Below are 23,965 nucleotides of genomic sequence, written 5' to 3' on the forward strand. Positions count from 1 at the left end.
CCATCGATAATTTATTTGGTTCTTTCGGAGCAGCTGAGTGAGTGGTCTTAGTGCACCCCTTCTTTGTAGTGTGCGTACACACAAGTCCTGATAAAATTGGACCACTACTCCCTGATACTTGAAGGTGGGATTTTTCCTCGCCGCCTGGAGAATGGCTTCTTTTTCTGGGACCCTGAGCATTTTAACTATAATATCTCTAGGTGGGTAGTCCCCTTTTGGCTTGGCTTTAAGGGCCCTGTGTGCCCTCTCCATCTGGAAGTTGTCTTCCGCCATACTACCTGTGATTGCTTGGAATAGCCCCCTGAGGTAGTTTTGCAAGTCTGGTTGAGTTATGGTTTCTGGGACTCCTTTAATGCGTATATTGCTTCTGCGGGACTGATTTTCTAAATCCTCCATTTTGTTGTGGAGAATATCTATTTCCTGTTGATGATCCTGGGTTTTCTGAGAAATAGCTGAGATATTTTCTTCCATTGTATCTTCATTATCTTCTGGTGCCATTACTCTTGTGCCCAGGTCTGATATTTCACGCCGGAACTCAGCCAGGCTGTTAGTTATTGTGATTTGAAAAGAGTCCATCTTGTCCCACATTTTTTTGAAATTGTTAGTAATGTCCTGCTTTGAGACTAGGGCTTTGATATCATCTTTTGTAACTGGAGTTAAATCTCTGGCGCTGCTTTGAGGATCTATGTCCGCTTCTGCATCGGTTTCCTGATCAATTTCTTGTGGTTCTATTGCCCTTTCCCCTTTAGAAGGCTTGAAAAACAGACTAGCTGTTGCTGCTTTTCCTGCAGGGGGATTTTTATTTGGCTTTCTAGCAGCCATATTTGCCACAGTGTGGGGTGACTATAGTTTATTTGTAGTAATTGAGGTTCAAATGAAGTTAGGCCTTGTATTATTATTTACCCCTTAAGTCGTAGTGTATGTATTACTGCTCCTCTCTTTTAACAGTTCCAGCCACAAACTATCTTTATCTAATGTATGTCACAAAACTGCTTGATTATGGCGGGGCCCGCTAAGTGATTTTCTGTGCTCCCTTGTGAGTTGTCAACTTTACAGCTTCTCCGGGTTCCCTTCTATCCTCTATACAGTTAGCCAGTATTTTAAGTAAATATTGTGAGAGCAAGTAGTGCTCGACTTACATAGTGTGGTAGCGCAGTTGTGTCAGGTTAGCAGTAATGGCGCCGTCCGTTATTCCGCAGTTTAGTTGATACCGGAGCATGCTGCTACTAAGACACACATAGCGGATTACTGTGTCTGAGGTCTTCCTCCTCATTTGCCGAGCCCTGGTGTTGGCTCAATGTGTCTCTGTGCCTTTGTCTCTGAAGAATCAAAATGGCTCTAACTTCATGCGCTCCAGAGACTTTCTTCAATTCAGCTCCTATGTAGGCTTACCGATCCGACGTCAAAAGTCGTCTTTGAGGTCCCACTACATTTCTTGGGGGTTGGTTATGATGCTTGTTGTTTGAATGTCAGGCTTGACCTTGATTAATACTCTTTTGCCATATGTCTTGCACGGAGCTACACAGCTATGCGACCATTCTAACTCCCGGTCAGGCTCCGCCCCCCTGTATGCTCCATCTTAAAGGGACACTGAACCCAAATTTTTTCTTTTGTAATTCTTTTTCTTTTGTAATGAAAGAGCATGCAATTTTAAGAGAATTTCTAATTTACTCCTATAATCAATTTTTCTTCGTTCTCTTGCTATCATTATTTGAAAAAGAAGGCATCTAAGCTTTTTTTTTTGGTTTCAGTACTCTGGACAGCACTTTTTTATTGGTGGATGAATTTATCCACCAATCAGCAAGGACAACCCAGGTTGTTCACCAAAAATGGGCCGGCATCTAAACTTACATTCTTGCATTTCAAATAAAGATACCAAGAGAATGAAGAAAATTTGATAATAGGAATAAATTAGAAAGTTGCTTAAAATGTCATGCTTTATCTGAATCACGAAAGCAAAATTTTGGGTACAGTGTCCCTTTAATCATGAAAGAAAATGTTGGGTTTCATGTCCCTTAAAATAATAAAAGCAATATTATACAGCCAATAATCATAGTTTTCTACATTGGCAACATTGGAACTATATGAAAAATATACCAATCAAAGAAAAAATTATAGATGGTTTCTACATGAAATCTGATTCCCCTTTCCTCATAAATAATGATAGTAATATTATAAAACCAATTTTATTTAAATTGACAACATTTCTATTATATAAAAATATACTAATATAAGTTAAGCAATAAAAAGTTATAGACATTTTCTACATTAAATCTGTTCTCTGTTTTTTTAAACAATCAATTAGATTGAATGGACATTCTGGTGAAAATGTAAATGCACATCTTTAAATAGAAACATATTTACAATATACTGTATTGGCTAAAATGCTTCAAGTGAAAGTTATCACTATTTTAGGGTTAAAGGGACATAATACTCATATGCTAAATCACTTGAAACTGATGCAGTATAACTGTAAAAAGCTGACAGGAAAATATCACCTGAGCATCTCTATGTAAAAAAAGGAAGATATTTTACCTCACAATCTCCTCAGCTCAGCAGAGTAAGTTCTGTGTAAAAAGTTATACTTCACCTGCTCCCAGCTGCAGGTAAAAAAATAAAAAAAATGAAGAAATGAGCTGCAGCCAATCAGCATCAGCAGTGCTGAGGTCATGAACTCTTTTACTGTGATCTCATGAGATTTCACTTAACTCTCATGAGGGGGTCCATCCGATAAAAATCGTCGCCCGCAAAAGCCGGCGACGCCAATATTTGCGCGGGTTTGGTATCCTATATACGGCGTAACCTAGAAGTTACGCGCGTATATTTCTGCTGTCGCCCGTAGTTTTTTGGGCTATAGGCAGGTATACCAAACCCGCGCAGTTTGGTATCCAATATGCAGCGTAAGGACTTACGTGGCGAAAATGGAGAAAACTTACTCCATTTTCACCTAGCCACAAAAAGCAGCCGTAAGAAGCCTTACGCTGACTATTGGAGCCCCGTAACTCCCTAAACTGGCTGCTAAAATAAACCTAACACCTAACGCATGCGCAATGTCTATCTCCCTGTCAACCGCGATCTGCTAAAATAAACCTAACACCTAACGCATGCGCAATGTCTATCTACCTGTCAACCGCGATCCCCCCCCCCCGAAATCCCTAATAAAGTTATTAACCCCTAAACCGCCGCTCCCGGACCCCGCCGCCATCTACATAAACTAACCCCCTACTGTGAGCCCCTAAAACCGCCGCCATCTACCTTATCTATCCCCTAATTAGAACCCCTTACACCGCTGTCATCTACCTTATCTATCCCCTAATCTGACCCCTTACACCGCCGCCACCTATATAAAAATTATTAACCCCTAATCTAAGGGGACAGCCAATAGAATGCGAGCTCAATCTGATTGGCTGATTAGATCAGCCAATCGGATTGAACTTGAATCTGATTGGCTGATTCAATCAGCCAATCAGATTTTTCTAACTTAATTCCGATTGGCTGATAGAATCCTATCAGCCAATCGGAATTCGGCGGACGCCATCTTGGATGATGTCATTTAAAGGTACCTCATTCCAAGTTCAGTAGTCGTCCGGGATGGATGCTCCGCGGCGGCGGAGCGAAGAAAGAAGATTGAAGATGCCGCCGGAAGAATGAAGACTTTGCTGCCGCTTGGAGGAAGACGTCGCCGGAGGAAGAATTCTTCTTTGCCGCTTGGAGGAAGACATCGCCGGAGGAAGAATTCTTCTTTGCCGCTTGGAGGAAGACATCGCCGGAGGAAGAATTCTTCTTTGCCGCTTGGAGGAAGACATCGCCCGGATCGTATCAGGAGTTCGGCCCGGTGTGGTGAAGACAAGGTAGGGAGATCTTCAGGGGGGTAGTGTTAGGCTTTTTTAAGGGGGGTTTGGGTGGTTTTAGAATAGGGGTATGTGGGTGGTGGGTTGTAATGGGGGGGGGGGGGGTATTGTATTTGTATGCAAAAGAGCTGAATTCTTTGGGGCATGCCCCACAAAAGGCCCTTTTAAGGGCTGGTAAGGTAAAGAGCTTTGAAATTTGTTAAATTTAGAATAGGACAGGGAATTTTTTTTATTTTGGGGGTTTATTATTTTATTAGGGGGCTTAGAATAGGTGTAATTAGCTTAAAAATCTTGTAATCTTTTTTTATTTTTTGTAATTTAGTGTTTGTTTTTTTTTGTAATTTAGTTTAGTTAATTTAATTGTATTTTTAGATAGATGTTTGTAGTTTATTTAATTTATTGATAGTGTAGGTGTATTTGTAACTTAGGTTAGGATTTATTTTACAGGTAATTGGGTAATTATTTTAACTAGGTAGATATTAAATAGTTAATAACTATTTAATAGCTATTATACCTAGTTAAAATAATTAACAATTTACCTGTAAAATAAATATTAACCCTAACATAGCTACAATGTAATTATTAATTATATTGTAGCTATCTTAGGGTTTATTTTATAGGTAAGTATTTAGATTTAAATAGGAATATTTTAGTTTATAAATGAATTAGATTAATTTAATATAAATTTAGTTAGGGGTGTTAGGGTTAGATAGAGTTAATATAGTTAATATAAATACTATAGTAACTAATATAATTAGGGTTAATATAGTTAATATATATATAATGTAATACCTATATTAACTATAATATACTTAGGGTTAATATAGATAATATAGCTGGCGGCGGGGTAGGTAGATTAAATTAGGGGTTAATCATTTTAATAGAGATGGCGGCGGTGTAAGGGGCTTACATTAGGGGTTAATAATTTTAAGATAGATGGCGGCGGTGTTAGGGGCTCACTTTAGGGGGTTATAGATATAATATAGCTGGCGGCGGGGTACGGGAGCGACGGTTTAGGGGTTAATAACTTTATTAGGTTGCGGCGGGGTACGGGAGCGGCGGTTTAGGGGTTAATAGCTTTTTTATTGTTAGGATAGTGAGGGGGGATAGCGGATAGAGGGTTAGACGTGTCGGGCTTTGTTAGGAAGGCGTGTTAGACTTGTCGGGCTATGTTAGGGAGGCGTGTTAGATAGTGCGGGTGTTTTAGACTTTAGTCAGGTTTTATAGGCGCCGGCAGTTTCTAACGTGCCGCAAGTCACTGGCGACGCCAGAAATTTGTACTTGCGCAGATTTCTGGACATCGCTGGTTTGTCAGACTTACGGCACGTTAGCATCTGACGGCGACTTATATGGGATAGCTCGAGTTGCGAGCTGAAACTGCGGGCGACGCCGGTTCCCTCGCTTGCGCCGCAAACTGCGATCTATATCGGATCGCGCCCGAGATTTCATAGTAAGCTTCCTTTAACCTGAATAGGGAAATAATATGAGAGTGCACGAGGCTCATCCCCTTAGCTGTCCCAGGACAGACATACTAATATGCTGCTTAGAAATCCTTTACAATGGGATGTGGCTACTGAGGAACTTTTGAGGTAAAATATCTTTCTTTTTTACATAGAGATGTTCAGGTGATATTTTCAGCTTTTTACAGCTATACTGCTTCCCTTTCAAGTGTTTAAACATTTGGGTATTATGGCCCTTTAACATTTTTCTGTGAATGTGCATGTGAAGCACAGCTAGATATTCTCAGGGCAACAGCATTTTAAATATTGCAGCTGCTCAGAGCACAAGTGGGGCTTGTTAACAAATTAAGGCACTCCGAGCAAGTGCTGTGTTTAACATGCTGGTGCACGACGCATACTTAAATACACTTTGGGAACAGCTGTAACATTTATAAGAAGCATTTTTGCTAATACATGTATATTACAAAAATGATTTAATCCAAAATTGAAATTCATCCACGTGGATTCCAATTTTGGATGGAATATCCCTTTAAACATTAGATCTATCTATATATCTGTCTGTCTGTTTGTCTATCTTGAAGTTAAAGCTGCCTCTTTGATGCTAACCAGTGACACATGTTTGTATCCTATAAAATGTTAGTACAAAATGTGATATTATTATGTGAAGCAGTTTTTTCTATTGTTGATGGCACTAAGTTATTCTGGGAAATAAAACAGATAAGTTTACATTTCTATGGATCCTATGTAAAATAAGCTGTACTTTTCTCCCCTGGTGTGATTGATTTTCAGCTGTCGAGAGACATTTCTTTTCTGGTGTGTTGCTGAATTCCCATTATATGATGAAACATAACAGTAGATCAAAATAGGATGTGAAAAAAGACATTAAATCACTAGCAGCTCTATAATGTGAGGATACTCAGCTCCTAACTGCTCATTGCTTTTAGGTATCAGGGTTACCTGTTCTGTGCTACGGAGTTGACCCTGATGTGTGAAAAGGTCAATGATTTTTGTATTCTCTTGAGAATCCAATTCCCAGCAGGGAGATGTCTATGTGATATTTTTCACCTTCTTGAAAATGAGTCCATAAAGACGTGTTTAGCTTTCTCCCCTCCCCTTCTATCCGCATTTCTCATCCAAAAAGCTCAGCCATGGGATTGAAAACCTAGAGTGTAATGCAAATACAATTTCCACATCTATTGAAATACAAAATTATATGCTGACCTCATGTAATATTCAATCTTCAATTTACTGAAGCCATTCTCTCTTTCGCAACTGATTCCCAATGTATGTATTAGCGCAGCAAGTTCTGCATCAATCAAACACTGCAGATTATTACTATTCATGTTACAATATTGTATTTTTCACTATAAAGTGTCAATGAGTATTTAATGAAAGAAATATCAATTGAAACACATTTGTTTTACCTTGTCTGTCTTTTCCATATCTATTGAAAATGTCAGAACTTTTTACAGTTATGTTGTGTGTGGTTTTTTTCTATTCAAGGTCTAATTTTTTCAAAACATTTTTAAATTGAATTTGTATTTACCCTACCATAGTTCCTGTAATTCATGTAATTTAAGTGTGGAGCATTTTGAAAGGTGCAGAGCATGATTGGTAGGGTTCTTATTTCAGTGGGATATGTATATAGAATCGTGCCATTGCCTTTAATCCAGAGCTTTGTATTTAGTTAATAAAGAAGCTTTAGAAATTAATATGAATATAGTTCTTTGCCTTGCATTCTATATTTTTATATAACATTTGTGTAAGCAGAAGAATGGGTATCTCTGTCATTGCATTTAATTTGAATGTATTAAAATAATCCTAATATTAAAGGCATAAAATGAACAAGGAAGAAGCAGGTTTACAAAAGGGTAGACATTGTCATATGTGTGTAGTGAATGATGCCATGTGCCCTTATTATGTGAAAATCTCCACCTCAAGTTCTTTTCTTTACCCTTCATGTTGAGTCTTCAAAAATAATAACCTATGAAATATTTGCTGTCATTTAGAAGCCAATTTATACTTCATTTGTAGTTATCTTTTTTCTCTTAAAGGGACATAAAAGTGCAATTACAGAATGTTCTAATGTGCAAGAGCATTTTATTGTTACACTGTTGCTTGCAGTGAAGTATGTGTTTAACCTCTAAAAAGTGTTTTTCTCACAATCATCTTCTGAACATAATGGACTGGCAATCATAAACTGAAGGCAGATTGATGACTAAATACATATACCACCCGTGATTGGCTCAGTAGCCGTGTTCAGCTCCTGACCAATAGTGCATTGCTGGTTCAGAGCTGACTTTTGTCATGCTTTTCACCCATTTTCAGAGGTTAAACACATAGATTTCTGCAAGCAGTGGTAAATAATATAATACTCTAGCTCCCTTTTGTTCCCTTGACTTATTAATACGTTGGCCCCCATTTATCAAAGCACAGGTGTGACAAGATTCCCAATTAGGCATTCTTCTTTCCTGTGATTGTAGTGAGCAGGCATCGGATGCTGTACATCCACTGTCCACATTTTTTATTGCAGACGAAACTACTTGTGCAGCACTTCCCACTGCTGTTCAAGGAGCAGGGCCTGTCAATCACCCAAAACAAACAAGAGGTTAAGAAGCAGCAGTCAAATAACTGTCACTTTTTAATTTGCGGTAAGCAGGCTTGCATCAGTGAGTCTGCCCCACAATTTCTCCAAAACAGCTTCTTCTTGTTCTTTAATGGAACCAGTTGTGTGTTTGTAAAACTCCAGCAGGTTCTGCAAAGCCTAACAGTGAGTATTGATGTAACAAAATATTTTAGAGCAGTGTTGTTTGCAAATGCAGAACCATAAGAAGACAGGAGAAATACAATACCATATAAACCAACAGTTTCTTTATTTTCTATTTGTACAGTGAAGCCTTTTAAAGTAAGTTTTATACAACAACAAAAACTATTGATAAACTAAAATGATTTCAGTTTCTTATCATTCCACTTTTCTAGAAAGAGAGAGTAAGTTTAACTTGTATATTCTATATAAATTATAAAAGTTTAATTTAGACTCCCGTGCCCACAATCTCCTACTCTCCTCCTCTCTTGTTACCTCCTCACATTCCCGTTTACAAGACTTCTCCAGTCTGGCTCCCATCTTGTGGGACTCTCTGCCTCGCTCCACAAGACTCTCCCCTAGTTTTGAAAGCTTCAAGCACTCCCTAAAGACTGTAATATTCAGGGATGCATACAACTTACACTAACCTTTCCTAACTCCACTGCTATCCCCTTGAACCCCTTAGCATGTAAGTCTATGAGCCCAGCTGTTTGTAGATCACCCACATAAGAGCCGACTACAACAGTGCAACTCTCGGCAGGGACCTCTACCCATTTGATCCCTATAAATGTTACCTTGTATACCGCCTATGTTTATAGCGCTGTGGAATCTGTTGGCGCTCTACAACTAACCGATAATAATAATAATGTTTTGTTTTTTTATCCACGGGAGAGGTGGATTAGTTCAGAAAGAATTTTGCAACAGAAATAGGAATATTTATGTTTAAGTGAAGAAAACTTTAAAATATAAGCTAAATACTATTGAAATATCTGCTTAAAGGGACATGAAACCCAAAATATTTCTTTCATGATTCAGATAGAGAGTACAATTTTAAACATTTCAATTTACTTCTATTATTTAATTTGCTTCATAATTTAGATATCCTTTGTTGAAGAAATAACAATGCACATGGGTGAGCCAATCACACAAGGTATTTATGTTCAGCCACCAATCAGCAATGAGCCTATTTAGATATGTTTTTAAACAAAGGATATCAAGAGAATTAAGCTAATTAGATAAAAGAAGTAGATTGGAAAGTTGTTTGAAATGACATGTTCTTTCTAAATCATGAAATAATAAAATTGGGTTTCATGTCCCTTTAATTAACATCTGATCTTCATGTCACATCTCATCATTCATCAAATTATTATTATGGGTTTACTATTTTTTTGGGATAAAGTTAGATGTAACAAATAAAAGACTTTCTTTTGTCTCTTGCAAGTTAATGAAATATTGACTTTTTTTCCCTATTAGGTACGTCTATATGATTATTTTTTACCCTAAATTACATTTATTAATTACACAACCAAATGTTAATTACAATTGAGCATTTAATCAACACTTCTAGTTTAACCACTCACTTCATAGAAGTACTGTATGAGAATAGAAAGTATTTTTTTTTATTAATGTTCTTTTATTGAGGTTTTGCAATAAAGTAAATGTACAATAGATACCATGAAACATAAATGGCATAATTCCAGTTGAGCAATAAACAATGTTATAAGTAAGAAAAATGATGGATGGCATAATATGTATTTCTGAAACCTCGATTTTATACTAATTATAGCAATTTGTAAATGACTATTTAGCTGGCCGCTTATGGGCCTTTTGGTTATGAAAAGATGGGCAAAATATGATAGTAACACTTGTGAACCCGAAGGGGTCCAATGACATCCGTAAGATTATATCAGCAGATAAACACTGCTTATAAAAAGCAAGAGTAGCTAAGATTGGCATAAATTAAATAAAAAATAAGTGAGTTAGCATTATATATATGGTCTCTTATGGAAACATTATAGAAACTATTAAACTTGTATGATAAAAATACTTAAAAAAATAAATGAATGATTTTTACGAAACATCCAGTGAACTGCAATATAACAAGAAGAAGCTTTAAATGAATTATCTAGCATTACCGTGTTGTTAAAAGTGGTACTTAACGGAGGAGGGTATCTATAGCATAGGACCACTTTTGGGCCTTTTAGGAGAATGAGGCTTATGATCCCACATTAAATCAATATGGAAATTAAAGGGCTATCTGTTAACTTACTGTACTGTTATAAGGTAATGAAAGCGGTCTGTCAATCATATTAATCGCATGTTAGGGAGCGTATTATTAAAAAAACGTTACTCATTTTTATAGCGATTGATCACAAGAAATAGAAGAATTTAGTTATATGGATATGACATGAGGTGGGGGTCTTTTGTATACTTTTAGCCTATGAGGCATTTTCCTTAAGTGTGTTTAACCATCAAACAAATGGATTCTAGGTCTTGTTTCACATATCAAGCCTGAAATATATCCCAGTTTTATCAATACCAATGCCATGCAGCCCCGGCCGCGGGCCGCCCGGCAAGATGTGGTATAAAGGGAAGTGTCAGTAAGATAACAAGAATGCTAGGGCTATCCACATTTATATGTCCCAAGTTAATTATCGTTAACAAGGAGCCATAAACTTATAATGCTCTCTATCCCTACATACAAACTAGAACATTAAGTATATTGCTTCTGATGAGTAGGAAACCTATAACTAAACTTGAAAATAAGCAGTGACTAACAGCTGCTGTAACTTGTACCTCTTGAGGAGTGGAGTAAACCTATACAGAGAGAGGTCACATAGATCTCATTTGAATAATCTAAAACACAAGTAACTGCATAATCACAAATTAACTGATGCATGTATTGGCATAATATAATCCGTTTTCTTTTGTATCATACTACATTGGCATAAAAGTGGTAATAGATTTGATAAAGGGAGTGTGTAGTAATTAAGTTATCCTCATGGCTGGCGTTAAAGTTTGTTGTTATACAAGGGTGTCGGGAAGAGCCACACGTAGGTGCAAAAGTTTGTGATACAGTTTAATCAGTTACCACAATATGAAGAAGGTTGGTTTCTGTATTCCGACGAATATGAGTGTTAAAATCCCCTTCAGAGTGGTAAAGCATTGGCCACGTGCTGAAAGGTCCACCTGGGTCCCACGTCGAAGACCATAACTGCAAATATGTTTGGGTCCATTGTTTCCCTTTAGGCTCATCATCTGTTGTTATTGAGCAAGAACCCATGCGCTGCCGTGAATCCCACATGCACTGCTGAGTAACACTTGGATAGTGATTATGGCCCATCCTATTTATGGAGTGTCCCTTGAGCTTGTCCCCTGATTTAAAGGGAGAAGGATTCTCCCTGAGTGTGAGGTGCTCCTGGCGACTTTTGGCAATGGCGGTGTCCGTCTTGTCGTGGAAAGCCTAAAAACCTTTTATTTCTGTCAGAGGAAAGGGCTCTATAGCGGGCTTGCTCATCAAATACCAGGTGACATTTTCACAAAGTGAGTATCTGCGAATCGCCCAAAACCGGATCGTCTAGGTAGCTACTATTTATACTCTCAGCTTTCGTTGGGCTAGTGCAGCAGAATGCCAGCCTAATTTCCTTAGTGAGCGCCTCTGTTTGGCAGTACAGTCATTCTGTCAGTGCGACAAGTAAGTCTCTGGGGCTAAGCTCCATGGTGGATTCTGCAAAGTTGAGTCGTAGGTGGCGCTTATGAACTAGTATACCTTGAGAAATGACACGGTAATACTTATGAAATATTGCAGTATGATGTTGATTGCTTTTAGCCAGCTAGCCGGGGGGATATAGCAAGACACGTTGTAGGCCACCTGTGCTTCTTAGAGGTCCGTATTAGGGCTCCAAGCATGGTAGTTCACACAATAATTATAAAGATTCATGCAGCGTCATCTGGTGAAGCTTGTGCTCAATATATATAAAGATGATGTTTCTTAAATCCGTAGATAATCAGCAGATTATTTAGGTATCTCTAGGAGCTCCTATGTTTTTGTGCTATCATGGCCGCCGCTTGGACCTGCCCCCAAGAATAGAAAGTATTTTAATCTTATCTTATGTAAAAGGAAGACATTTTGTTGTTCTTTCTGCATCTAAAAGAGACCATTTAAAATATTTTACATTTGTTTGTGTTTTCCAAAGCAAATGTTTCTGCACTAAGAAATAAATATAGTTTTTTTATGCTTGCGAGGAGAGTCACTTATATCAATACACCAGTGGAAGTTCTGCTTATCAACCAATGAGTAATCAGTCCTTCAAGGGACACTAAACAGCTGGGAACAACTACTGTAAAATGGTTACTACTCATCATACTATTGCTTTTACTCCTGTTCCTGCAGTTGTCTTCCAAGTATTTTACTTATTTTAACCACTTACAATAATTAGTTAGTGAAGCTCTGCATCCTCACACTGGGTGCCACCATCTTGAAGCTTATATTTGTTATGTAACTTCTAAACTGTGCAAAAAAATGTAAATATTTATCACTTCTGCTCTATATTATATGAGCTAAACTGAAGTGTAAAGAACATCACAGATCTGTGAAAGTGCTGTCAGAGAATGCAATAGTACGTGAGCTACAAGATGGTGGCGCCCAGTATAAAACGTACCAACTGAATTCTGTAATGACTTAAAATAAGAAAAGGGCTTTAAAGTAAGTTGCAGGTACAGGAGGGAAAACAATAGCATGGTGAGTATTAACCCTTCTACTTTAGTTGTATCCAGCAGTTTAATGTCCCTTTAAAGGGATACTCAAGTCAAAATTAAAATTTCATAATTCAGATAGGGCATGCAATTTTCCAATTTACTTCAATTAACAAAACGTGCACAGTCTTTTTATATTTACACATTTTGAGTCACCAGCTCCTACTGAGCATGTCAAAAATTCACAGAATATACGTATATGCATTTGTGATTGGCTGATGGCTGTTACATGCACCAGGAGGAGTGGAAATAGACATAACTTTTAAATTTGTTAGAATAAAAATCTACTACTCATTTGAAGTTCAGACTAAGAGCTATTGCATTGTTTTTTTATCATGCATTTGTTGATTATGCAAATCTACTGTATTTACTGGTGCTTTAAGGACCAGGCAGACTCAAACATGCACTTCATGTTAATGTCAAAATAAAAATAAACAACATTAACTTTCATATGCTTGATATAAATTTTAACAATTCACTACCCTGTTAATGTGACATCTAATCTAGAGTATTTTGCTATCATTTATTTAAAGCTCATAAAAAAATATTATGTATGTCATATGTAAAAAAATAGTTGAATATAAGTTGACTTAACACATCAATACAAAAAAATCTAATTAATACACAGATCATGAATTCAAACCAAATAATTGTCTACTTTATTAGTAGTAAAAGGCTATTAGGACCTCCTAACAAGGGCATCCATGAACATTTTTCTAGGGCTGCCTAAAAAATTAAAATCCACCAAACAAAATAATACCAGTGGCAAAATGTGAAGCAGGAGATAGTTGCTTGTTGTACAAAAACATACTCAGCTGTTAAAGATATTGCTGGATTGTCATGGAATGGGGGGGGGGGGGTCTGCCCGCTGTCCCTCCCTCACCTCTCTCAGTCAGGGAAATGACCCATTTTCTAGTCACTACCTCAGATCCACCCACAACACTTACTGACACTACCCTACACAGCCAACAACATGCCTGCACTTCACTTGGCTCACATATGGCCCGCACCCTTCTGAAGCTCTGCCTACCAAACACTGCTGGGTCATTGCCCACAAGACTTCTCACCTGCTTTGGAAACCCTTCAAGAAATGTTGGTAGGTAATAGGTATGCAAATACACTGCACTTTAAAAAAAAATTTATAGTGTCACATTGGCACAAAACTGACTCATGAGGGTGCTTATCCTTGGAATTGAAGAGCAAACGTGCAGGGGGGATTTGCACCTTCTTGCCCCCTCCCTCTGGACACCCAATCCTTCTAAGATGTTGTGTTATCTAATATATGCTTGTTGTATATCTAATATATCCCTATGTTTGTTGTACATCTAATATATGCCTCCCACTGTCAGAATCAAAGCAAAAATAAATATCCGTCTAACCTCCAAACCAGAACACATAGGAAACAATTTAAGTGAAGAGCAGGTTGTATTGGATTGGTAATTTTGATTTTTCACAAATCTTTATTGTATTCCTGTTTTACAGAAATAGACCAGGGAAGCTGTGGAGACCCTGGAATTCCAGCATTTGGAACAAGAGATGGATCCAGATTCCGACATGGGGACACCCTGATATTCCATTGCCAACCGGCATTCGAGCTGGTGGGGCAACAGTCCATCACCTGCCAAAAGAACAGCCAATGGTCTGCCAGAAAACCTAGTTGTGTGTGTAAGTGAGGAGTCAGTGTGTGTGCATAAGGAGTCCAGCTAGTGATGGGTTCATCCACTACTCACCCCCTCCCTTTCATCACCCCAAGGCAATAAAGACTAAAAGAGCAATGCAAATGAAAATACTAATCGCATGCTAATATCATTCATACTCCATTTTCAGCAGTAATTTAAGCCGTTCATAGAGGGAGAGGTGCAGCTGGAATTGCTGCCTCCCTCATGGAGAACTTTATTTTTGTCATGAAATATTCATGTTTTAATTTAGGGGAAGAGAATTTCAGCAATCAGTCTGTTTTTTAATGTACCTTGCTTTATGGGTTTAGCTCAGTTAACTCTATCAGTGCTGGTTTAATTATTCAGTACAGAGCTCTTTGAGATGCTAGAGAATATATCTGCATAGCATTTGGTTGCTAGGGTATAGTAATATGCGTTAGTAGAAAAGTAGGATAGATTTATCTCCAGAGAAGGATGTAAATGTATATGAGTTTAGCCATTCTTATTGTGCAAGCTTGTATAAAATTGCACTTGCTGTACCAAGCCCTTCTTTTCTGCAAAACGGAGACAAAACTCTATATCAAAGGATTTGCTTGGGTCTTTTTCAACCAATAGTTTGTCAGAAATTGGCATATTCATTAAGCTCTGCCTATACAGTATTTAGCACAATGTTTTGGGGTATTTTCACCAGAAAAAAAACTACCCCAAAAACAGTATGGGGCATAAAATATATTCATATACATGCATAGTATATGTTAGCATTAGCAATTAAATACTATTTTGCACACAAAATAAATTGTTAAAAGGCATTTTAGTTTGTCATTTCTTAGCAATATTTGAATTGTTTGAAGTCCCAGGATATTACATTTTAAAGCCTTTTGTCTTCCCTGCTGAGGTCAGTTAGGGATGGATATAAATGAATTACAGAACTGATAACGTATTCACTGTGTAAAATGTAGAGGTGCTAGGCTTGTAATGTCGTGAGTATGCATTTCTTGGAGTTAAATTGGAGGCAATTAAATTAAAGAGGATTAATATTTGTGTTATTTGTCCCTTTAATTAATGCACTTGTTGCACTATGAATTTGGCAACCTGTCATTAGGAAAAACATGCAGCTGTCCATAGGTACTTTTTCTCAAAATAACTTTTGATTGACTAATTCAAGTAGTGATGCTATACAGTCCACTACTTATTTTCTTAAAGTGAATGTCAATTTTGATGCTAAAGTACCCGGTTTTTAAGAATTCTATTAAAATCAGGGGCACTTTAATTCATCAAAATTTACATTTCAATCGTGCTGTGAAAAAATACCTCTTAATCTTGACAGCAGCTCCAGCTTCCTCCGGTTGTTGCAAGCCATTTCTGACGTCAAAAATGATAGATAGGTCATCCTCCAATCACGGCTTTCCCCCCGGGGGAATCAGTGTCCGTCATTTTAGACCCAGGAAGAGGCTTTGTGACGGATGGAGGAAGCTGGAGCTGCTGTCAAGTTTAAAAGGTAAGTTTTTTTTCCCAATAGGAGTGAAATGTAAATTTTGATGAATTAAAGTGTCCCTGTTTTTAATCGAATTTTTAAAAACCAGGCACTTAAAGGGCTATTAAACCCACATTTTTTCTTTAATGATTCAGATAGAGAATACAGTTTTAAACAACATTCCAATTTACTTCTATTATCTAATTTGCTGCAATTTTTAGATATCCTTTGTTAAAGAAATAGCAAGGCACATTGGTGAGCCAATCACATGAGGCATCTATGTGCAGCCACCAATCAGAAGCTACTGAGCCTATCTAGATATGCTTTTCAGGAAAGAGTATCAAGAGAATGAAGCAAATTAGATAAATAAAGTAAATTAGAAAGTTGTTTAAAATGGTATACTCTATCTGAATCATGAAAGAAAAAATATAGGTTTAATGTCTATTTAAGCATCAAAATTGACATTCACTTTAAACTGTGTGTGCTATAAACATTGTTGCTAAGTAAATCTAAGGAAAAGCTGGGTGTGGGGTTCTGTTACCTACCTAAATTACACTACACTTCTAAGCACAAGAGGTGTCTGAGAAAATTCTGCTTATTGGTGCTATACATGGAAATTTGTCCTGTGTTTTACTGAGGGCTTTGCTCAGAATAGGCAGCAGGATTTGAAGACACTGGCACACAATGACTATGCGATAGATATTTTAGGTGAAACTTTGTTAGTGTCAAATACAATTGCAATGTATTTTGCCCTTTCTGGCATTTCAGGCTTTGAATGAGATAAGTCCCTTAAATAAAATCTGGTTAGCTCAGTACATTGTGTCTAACTAAGTTATTGAATGATGTGCTATATATATTGTATCCGTATATAAGTTATTCATATTTGTTGTTCTCTTTGTTTTTGAACAAGAATGATCATCATAATTAGTAGTGTTTGTAGAGAATTTGGTTTGCAAAGATGTTTTTCTTTGTATATTGTTATTATAGTATAAAGACGTTATCAAATAGGCCAGTGCTTTTGACAATGTACAGTTTTGATTAAAAGGACAGTAAAGTCAAAATTAGACTGTTATGCTTCAGATAAAACATGCAATTTTAAACAACTTTTCAATTTACTTTTAGTATCTAATTTGCTTCATTCTCTCGGCATCCTTTGTTGAAAACTATACCTAGGTAATCTCAGGAGCAGCAATGCACTACTGGGAGCTAGCTGCTGATTGGTGGCTGCTCATATAAGCATTGTCATTGGCTCACAAGATGTGTGCAGCTAGCTCCCAGTAGTTGGTAATTGCTGCTCCTTTAATAAAAGATACCAAGAGAATGAAGCAAATTCAATAAAACAAGTAAATTCAAAAAAATGCTTTAGAGCAAACATTTCAAATCATATACAGTAACTTGCTTATAATAAAACAAAAATTAATCAGAGTAGGGAGTGTATCCTTCCTCTTTTACTATACCAGTTATTGACTATGTTATGCCAGGCAAGTATATTAAATACATATATTATTTAAAGGGACAGTCTAGGCCAAAATAAACTTTCATGATTCAGATGGAAAATTGTTTAAAATTACATGCTCTAATTTACTTTTATCACCAATTTTGCTTTGTTCTCTTGGTATTCTTAGTTGAATGCTTAACCTAGGAGGTTCATATGCTAATTTCTTAGACCTTGAAGCCCACCTCTTTCAGATTGCATTTTAGCAGTTTTTCACCACTAGAGGGTGTTAGTTCACGTATTTCATATAGATAACACTGTGCTCGTGCACAAGAAGTTATCTGGGAGCAGGCACTGATTGGCTAGACTGCAAGTCTGTCAAAAGAACTGAAAAAAGGGGCAGTTTGCAGAGGCTTAGATACAAGATAATCACAGAGGTTAAAAGTATATTATTATAAATGTGTTAGTTATGCAAAACTGGGGAATGGGTAATAAAAGGATTATCTATCTTTTAAAACAATAAAAAATCTGGTGTAGACTGTCCCTTTAAGTATATTATATTCTTCTTCTCCTCTCTGTCTCCCCTCCTCCCCCTCCCCCTCCCTCCCCTCCCCTCTTTTTCTTTTTGTAAATACAGCTGATATAGATAAGTTAATCCGGGGGAGGGTTATCCTTGGTTGAAATATGATTATACAATGACCCCTCATCCGGGTAAAAGGAAAAAAATTGTACAGTTCTGTTATAGTTAATACTAAAAAAATATATAAAATTGAAACTATGGTTAACGTGATTAGGATTAAGATGTAAATAAGCTAACAAAATAATGTTAGATTTTCATTTAACTATCCTTCTTCTTTATTTTATGTAACAAAGCTTTATAATGTTGAAAACTTTTTCTGTTTGTTTATGTACAATGTTAAATAAAGAAATACAAAAAAAAAAAAAAAAGTATATATAAGTATATTAAGTATATATATAAGTATATTATACATTTTCGGTTCCTGTGAGAAATACATTACATTATAGAGATATTGGTAGTAAACTTGTGTCTATCATCCATCTATCTATTTGTCTAGCCTCTGACTCTATCTATCTATCTATCTATCTATCTATCTATCTATCTATCTATATATCTATCTATCTATCTATCTATCTGTCATCTATCTGTCTGTCTACCTATCTATCTATCTATTTGTCTGGCCTCTATCTATCTATCTATCTATCTATCTATCTATCTATCTATCTATCTATCTATCTATCATCTATTTATCTATCAATCTATCATCTATCTATCTGTCTTATTGTTAATATAAGCACATGTAGCTGCAATGTGTATGCAATACTGTGTATGGAAATGGTATGGTATATATGTTTGTGTGCCTGTGTACTGGAAAACGCCTCTGTATAGATGTAATAATGTGTAATATTCAGTAAACAAGTGCTTGTGAATGTGTCTGAGCAGCACTTGTCTATTTGTTGTCAGTGTGATTCTGTGTTCAGCAATTATATGAGCTGTTTAATAACATAAAAACAATCAGAATGCCTTGTATTGGTGAATAAATAAATACTGTTGACTTAACTCCCAAAAGGCAGCTGAGTAAACAGTATTTACTTTTTTGCCAATATAAGCCCTGCTCAGCGTTTTATTGCTACTGTACTGTTTATAATAATGGCAACTGATATCTGTAAATATGTGTGTGTGCTTTATTTGTATTATAGATAGACAGACAGACAAGACAGGGAGGGACAGACAGACAGACAAATAGATAGCTAGACAGATAGATAGATAGATAGACAGACAGATAGATGATTAATAGATAATTACAATTTGTTTTTACATATCTGTCTGCTATTTAAACATTGTACACATCTTATATATACTTGTCAATCCTTTTTACAAATTATCACAGTACCACTGCTTTTGCAAATCAATGTGTTTGGTCTTACAAAAATGAGAAAATGGCATTGGTTATACCGTTATACAGTGCTGTAAATCTTATAAAAATACTTTGTCTGGGTCTCTTATTCTGTTTGGACATGTATTTAACCTATTCATGGTTACAAGGACCAATACCCCTTAAGATACTGGTCCGGATTAACCCCTTTTACATTCTGTAAAATGTTTATTAGTGTGTAAAAGAAATAAATAATATAAAATGTGATTTTATTTAGAGCTTGTTTTGCCTGTTTTTATTTAAATTAATCCAGAAATTAATTATATTTCCACCCATTGTCCCCAGAAATGCTAAGTTTGGAAACCCCTGTGCTAAAGGATTCAGAGCTCTCTCCCTGCAGCATTCTACACAGTTGATCAGTGCAGGAGTTAGGATAACTATACTGGAGGGTTTACACTATATCGTTGAACTGCTAAACTATGCAAAGATGTTGAAACAAAAATGCCATTTTGTGTTATTTTGAATATACATATTTTGCAAAGAAGTGTTTAAAAAGGAAAGCAAAAATGTTTCTTTCGTGGGTCAGGTAGAACATACAATTTTCAACTTCTTTTAGCAAATTTTCTTTGTTCTATTGGTATCTTTTTTTGAAAAGCAGGGACATAAGCTAAGAAGCATTCACGTGTCTGGAACACTATATATCAGCATTTTTGCAAGAATGTTATACATTAGCAAGAGCACTATATGGCAACACTATTTCCTACTATGTAGTGCTCCAGACACTTACCTACGTATCTCTTCAACAAAGAATAATTTGTGAAGCAAATGTGATAATACATTTCAGTGAAAACGTTTTATTAAAATTGTATGCTTTGTCTGAATCACAAAATAATTTCTTTGGGATTTCATTTCCCTTTAACTGATAAACTCTATGCATATATAAAAATATGGTAATGTCCCTTTAAGAATCGGTTAAGTCTATGTATCCTGGTAGTCACAACTTCAATGGCGTTGGGTTAATAAAATGATTGTTCGTTGCCTGTTTGTAGTAGCTTCTCTATAATATATTAATTATAGTTATTCATTTTTATTATACACCTCCAGAGAAAATCCCAGGGATTTATGAGTGAAAAGTGTGGGGGAATAAAAAAAAATATAACCAATCTTCTTCATGTATCACAGCATGGCAACTTATTTCCATCATTTGTGTCAGATGCGTTTTTTATTGTACTTTCTGGTTTGATATATTTACAGAAGAGAATCATTTTTATGTCAGAGCACAGTTTATTGCCGATGTATAAAGAGAAACTATAGGGGTTTAACGTCTATATCTTTAAGCAAATAAACAGTAAGGTACAATAGAATGAAGCGATTCCACTGAAAAGGTAGTAGACATTGTGTAGCCATCAAGCAGATTTTCTTATTCAAATTTCCACACTCTTGATTAAATCTGTTCATCTTATTTTAAACATAGGCACTGACTATGATCAGATCTTAGGCTTTCATAACTGCTAACAAAACAGCTGGAAAATAGCTTGGAATATTGATCCTGGAAGCTATCACATGTCATTTGTATATGTTTTTCTTGTTTATGTACCAACAATTCTGTAACACAGCTTCCATGTCCCAATTTTGCCACCTTGTAACTTCAATGCATGACCTCTTGTTCAAGCTCTTCTCTCTCTTTAAACTTTTTTTTTGTGTTTTTTTTGTTGAGTTTCTTAATGTGTATGAAGTGTCCCATCTGTGCTGTCATTTTCTATTTTTCTGATATTCCTTTGATACTTTATGTTTATTGCATTGCTTTGAGAATGTATCAGGGGATGTGAGACAAGCTTTCTATCTTCAGTCCAAAACTATTTAATATTAGAGATGCTCAGTAACAAAGATGCAATTCAGTATTTATAACATTTTTACATAGAGAGAGTGAGTGAGACTCCAGAACCTATCTGGAACTGAGATGTGACTTAGAGATAAGTTTTATGTGAGACAGGCATCTTTGTATTTACCTAAGAACATTTTGCTTAGAATTCACAGTCTAAACAATCTAACCTAAACTTAATTAAATATTTAAAAAATATGTTTTATTCTATGCTGTTCTGATCGATTGGGATACGCTTTTTTGAATTCTTTCAAGTTTCACTAAACTTATAGACATTGACAATATCTGACAAAGCTGTTAATCCATTTTGGCATTTGGAAGATGAAGAGATTATGAGAAGACGGGCATCAGTTGTTTTTTATTTATTTAAAAAAAAAATGCAAGAAAACTGATCTGGTATTCATTTAATATACAGAGATTTAATTTCAGTCAGTGCCTCCATCAGCTTGGTTATGTCAAGTGACCTAAGAGTTTAAAGAGAGCCCGCAATTTTTAAAGAGAAACATTGCACGTCTGTCTTGTCAGCTGATTAGAACATCAGCTCCCTACTTTGTCAATCAGGTCAGAGCCTTTTCACTCAATTCCACTTAATTGAATTTGCTCTGGTGGCAAAATAGTTAAACTTGGAATACCAGCACCACTAAAAATGCAAGGCATTGCTGCTATAATAGAATCTGTCTGAGTATAATTATATAGAATCAAATGAGTTAATGAGGAGGATTGCTCAGACGAAGGATTTATCTGTAATTATTTGAGAATATCTCTGAAGTTAATGCAGTGGTTCATTTTCAAGAGGAGAATTAGCTAATCCTTTACCCTATAGCATAAAACTAAAATGTATGTATTGTATAGTGGTATTGACTACTGCTGCATTTGATTTGGAGAATATTCAATTAGTTTAATCTTCTGCTGAATGGATGTTAATTACTAGCTGAAGTAGCCCGTAGTAGCAAAATACTTATGTTTTATGTCATGCACATTACTGATTACTATTGTGCATTATCTGAATGATAATGGTAATAAGTCATCTGCTTATAATAGTTATTGAAACACAAAGTGATGATAAAATCATGGCCATACTCCTACCCCCAGTTCATCTAGTTAGCCCTGAATCAAATACATTTCTAATGAGACCTTCTTTATATTTATCATTATCCAATGATAAAAATGTAACATACATAATTTGAATGATCTGCCGGTGACTGATGCACAGGGCCAGCGCAAAGATGTCATGCACTGTAGGCAAGAGTTAAAATTCCTGCCATAGTTGTATTCTCTACCATCCATCCCCCTATCTATCCATCACCCCAAGCAAGTGCCTAAAACTGACCATTTCACACATGCACAAGTTATTCCAGCTGTTAGTTCACTAGCCTGGACAATAAAAATCAAATTGACAGACTGGCTAAGATGTACATATACCAAAATCAACAACACCTGTCTAGGTTCACCTAATGAGTAGACTGGTTCTGCAGGTATAGAGAAGTGATTTTACCTTTAGCTGCCAGTACCACCTGCAGATTACAGATTGTATCCCTAGCTGCCAGGAACATGTACAGATCAGTGATTTTAATTCTAGCAGTCAGTAACACATACAGATCAATGATGCACACCTCATCAAACTGAACATAACACATACAAATCAATGATTACCCCCAGCTGCCAATAACATGTAGATCATTGAGTTTATTTCTTTTATTTTAGTAATCCATAAAAAATGTAAATTCACCCCAGCAGTCACTAACACATCGAGATGAGTGATTTCCCCAGCTGCAAGTAACACTTAGAAATTAGTGAGTTACTCCCTTCATTAAAACATAGAGGTCAATAATTTCCCCTCAGCTGCCAGTAACACATAATGATCAGTGATTTCCCCCCAGCTGCCAGTAACACATAATGATCAGTGATTTACCACCAAGCTGCTAGTAATCATAATACAGATTGGTGATTTTACCCCCAGCCATCACTAAAAAATACAGATCAGTAATTTTAGCTCTAGCAGTGCCAGTAAAACATGCAAATGAGTGATTTCACCTCAGCAGTCACTAACACATACAGGTTAATGATTTAAGATCCCCAAGAGCCAGGAACATGTGCAGATCAATGATTTTACTTCCAGCTGTTAGTAAAGACAAAACAGATTAGTAAATTTAGCACCACAGCTGATATAAATAAAGCATATAAATAGAACAGGCCACAATTTCCTAAATAGTTAGTGCCACTTACTTAAAGGGATATAAAGCCCAAATGTTTATTTTCATGATTCAGATAGAGCAGGTCATTCTAAACATCTTTCCACTTTACTACTTTTAACTAATTTGTTTTGTTCTCTTTATATTCTTTGTTTAAAAGGATACCTAGGTAGACTCAGGAGCTGCTTATTGGTTGCTGCTCATACATACCTCATGCTATTGGCTCACTCAGTGCATTAACTATCTCCAAGTAGTGCATTGCTGCTTGTTCAACAAAGGACACTAAGAAAATAAAGAAAATAAGATGATAAAAGTAAATTGTAAAGTTGTTTAAAATGATATTCTTTATCTGAATCATGAAAGAAATGTTTGGTTTTCATATCCCTTTAACCTTGCTTTAAAACAGACAGACAAGTGGCACTGTGCATGGTCTGCGCATGCTCACTGATACTTCTGTAAAGAGATGTCCAACTTGAATCTGCTGCCTCCATATTTCTAAAGGAATGAAGCCATTGTAAGCTTGCATAGGTTGCTCTTGCTCAGAAGCCACTAGGGAATGTTGTCTATAATACATTCTGAGCTGCCCCAGAATATCCTGAATATCGTCTTAAATCCTGTATAGATGAGTTAGTACCTACTTTATTATTAGAAGCTAAGTACGTTTAGTATTATAAAGTAAAACACAAAAACACAAAGTCTAAAATGAATTAAATTCAGAATAAAATATATTAATGTTTTAAATGAGAGTTTAGTTCACTGTACGCTTAGAAGATCAAAAA

General features: G+C 36.2%; 1 protein-coding gene across 1 annotated transcript in view; it reads left to right on the forward strand.

Moving 5' to 3' along the window:
- The window catches only part of LOC128652451 (CUB and sushi domain-containing protein 2-like), a 1,617,569-nt gene that overhangs the window by 1,022,118 nt on the left and 571,486 nt on the right, over positions 1 to 23,965 (forward strand). The window contains 1 exon segment of the mRNA XM_053705390.1: positions 14,133 to 14,315. Coding sequence (XP_053561365.1) covers positions 14,133 to 14,315 — 183 coding nt within the window.

The sequence above is a fragment of the Bombina bombina genome, chromosome 3 (assembly GCF_027579735.1).
Source record: "Bombina bombina isolate aBomBom1 chromosome 3, aBomBom1.pri, whole genome shotgun sequence".
In the NCBI taxonomy this organism is placed as follows: domain Eukaryota; kingdom Metazoa; phylum Chordata; class Amphibia; order Anura; family Bombinatoridae; genus Bombina; species Bombina bombina.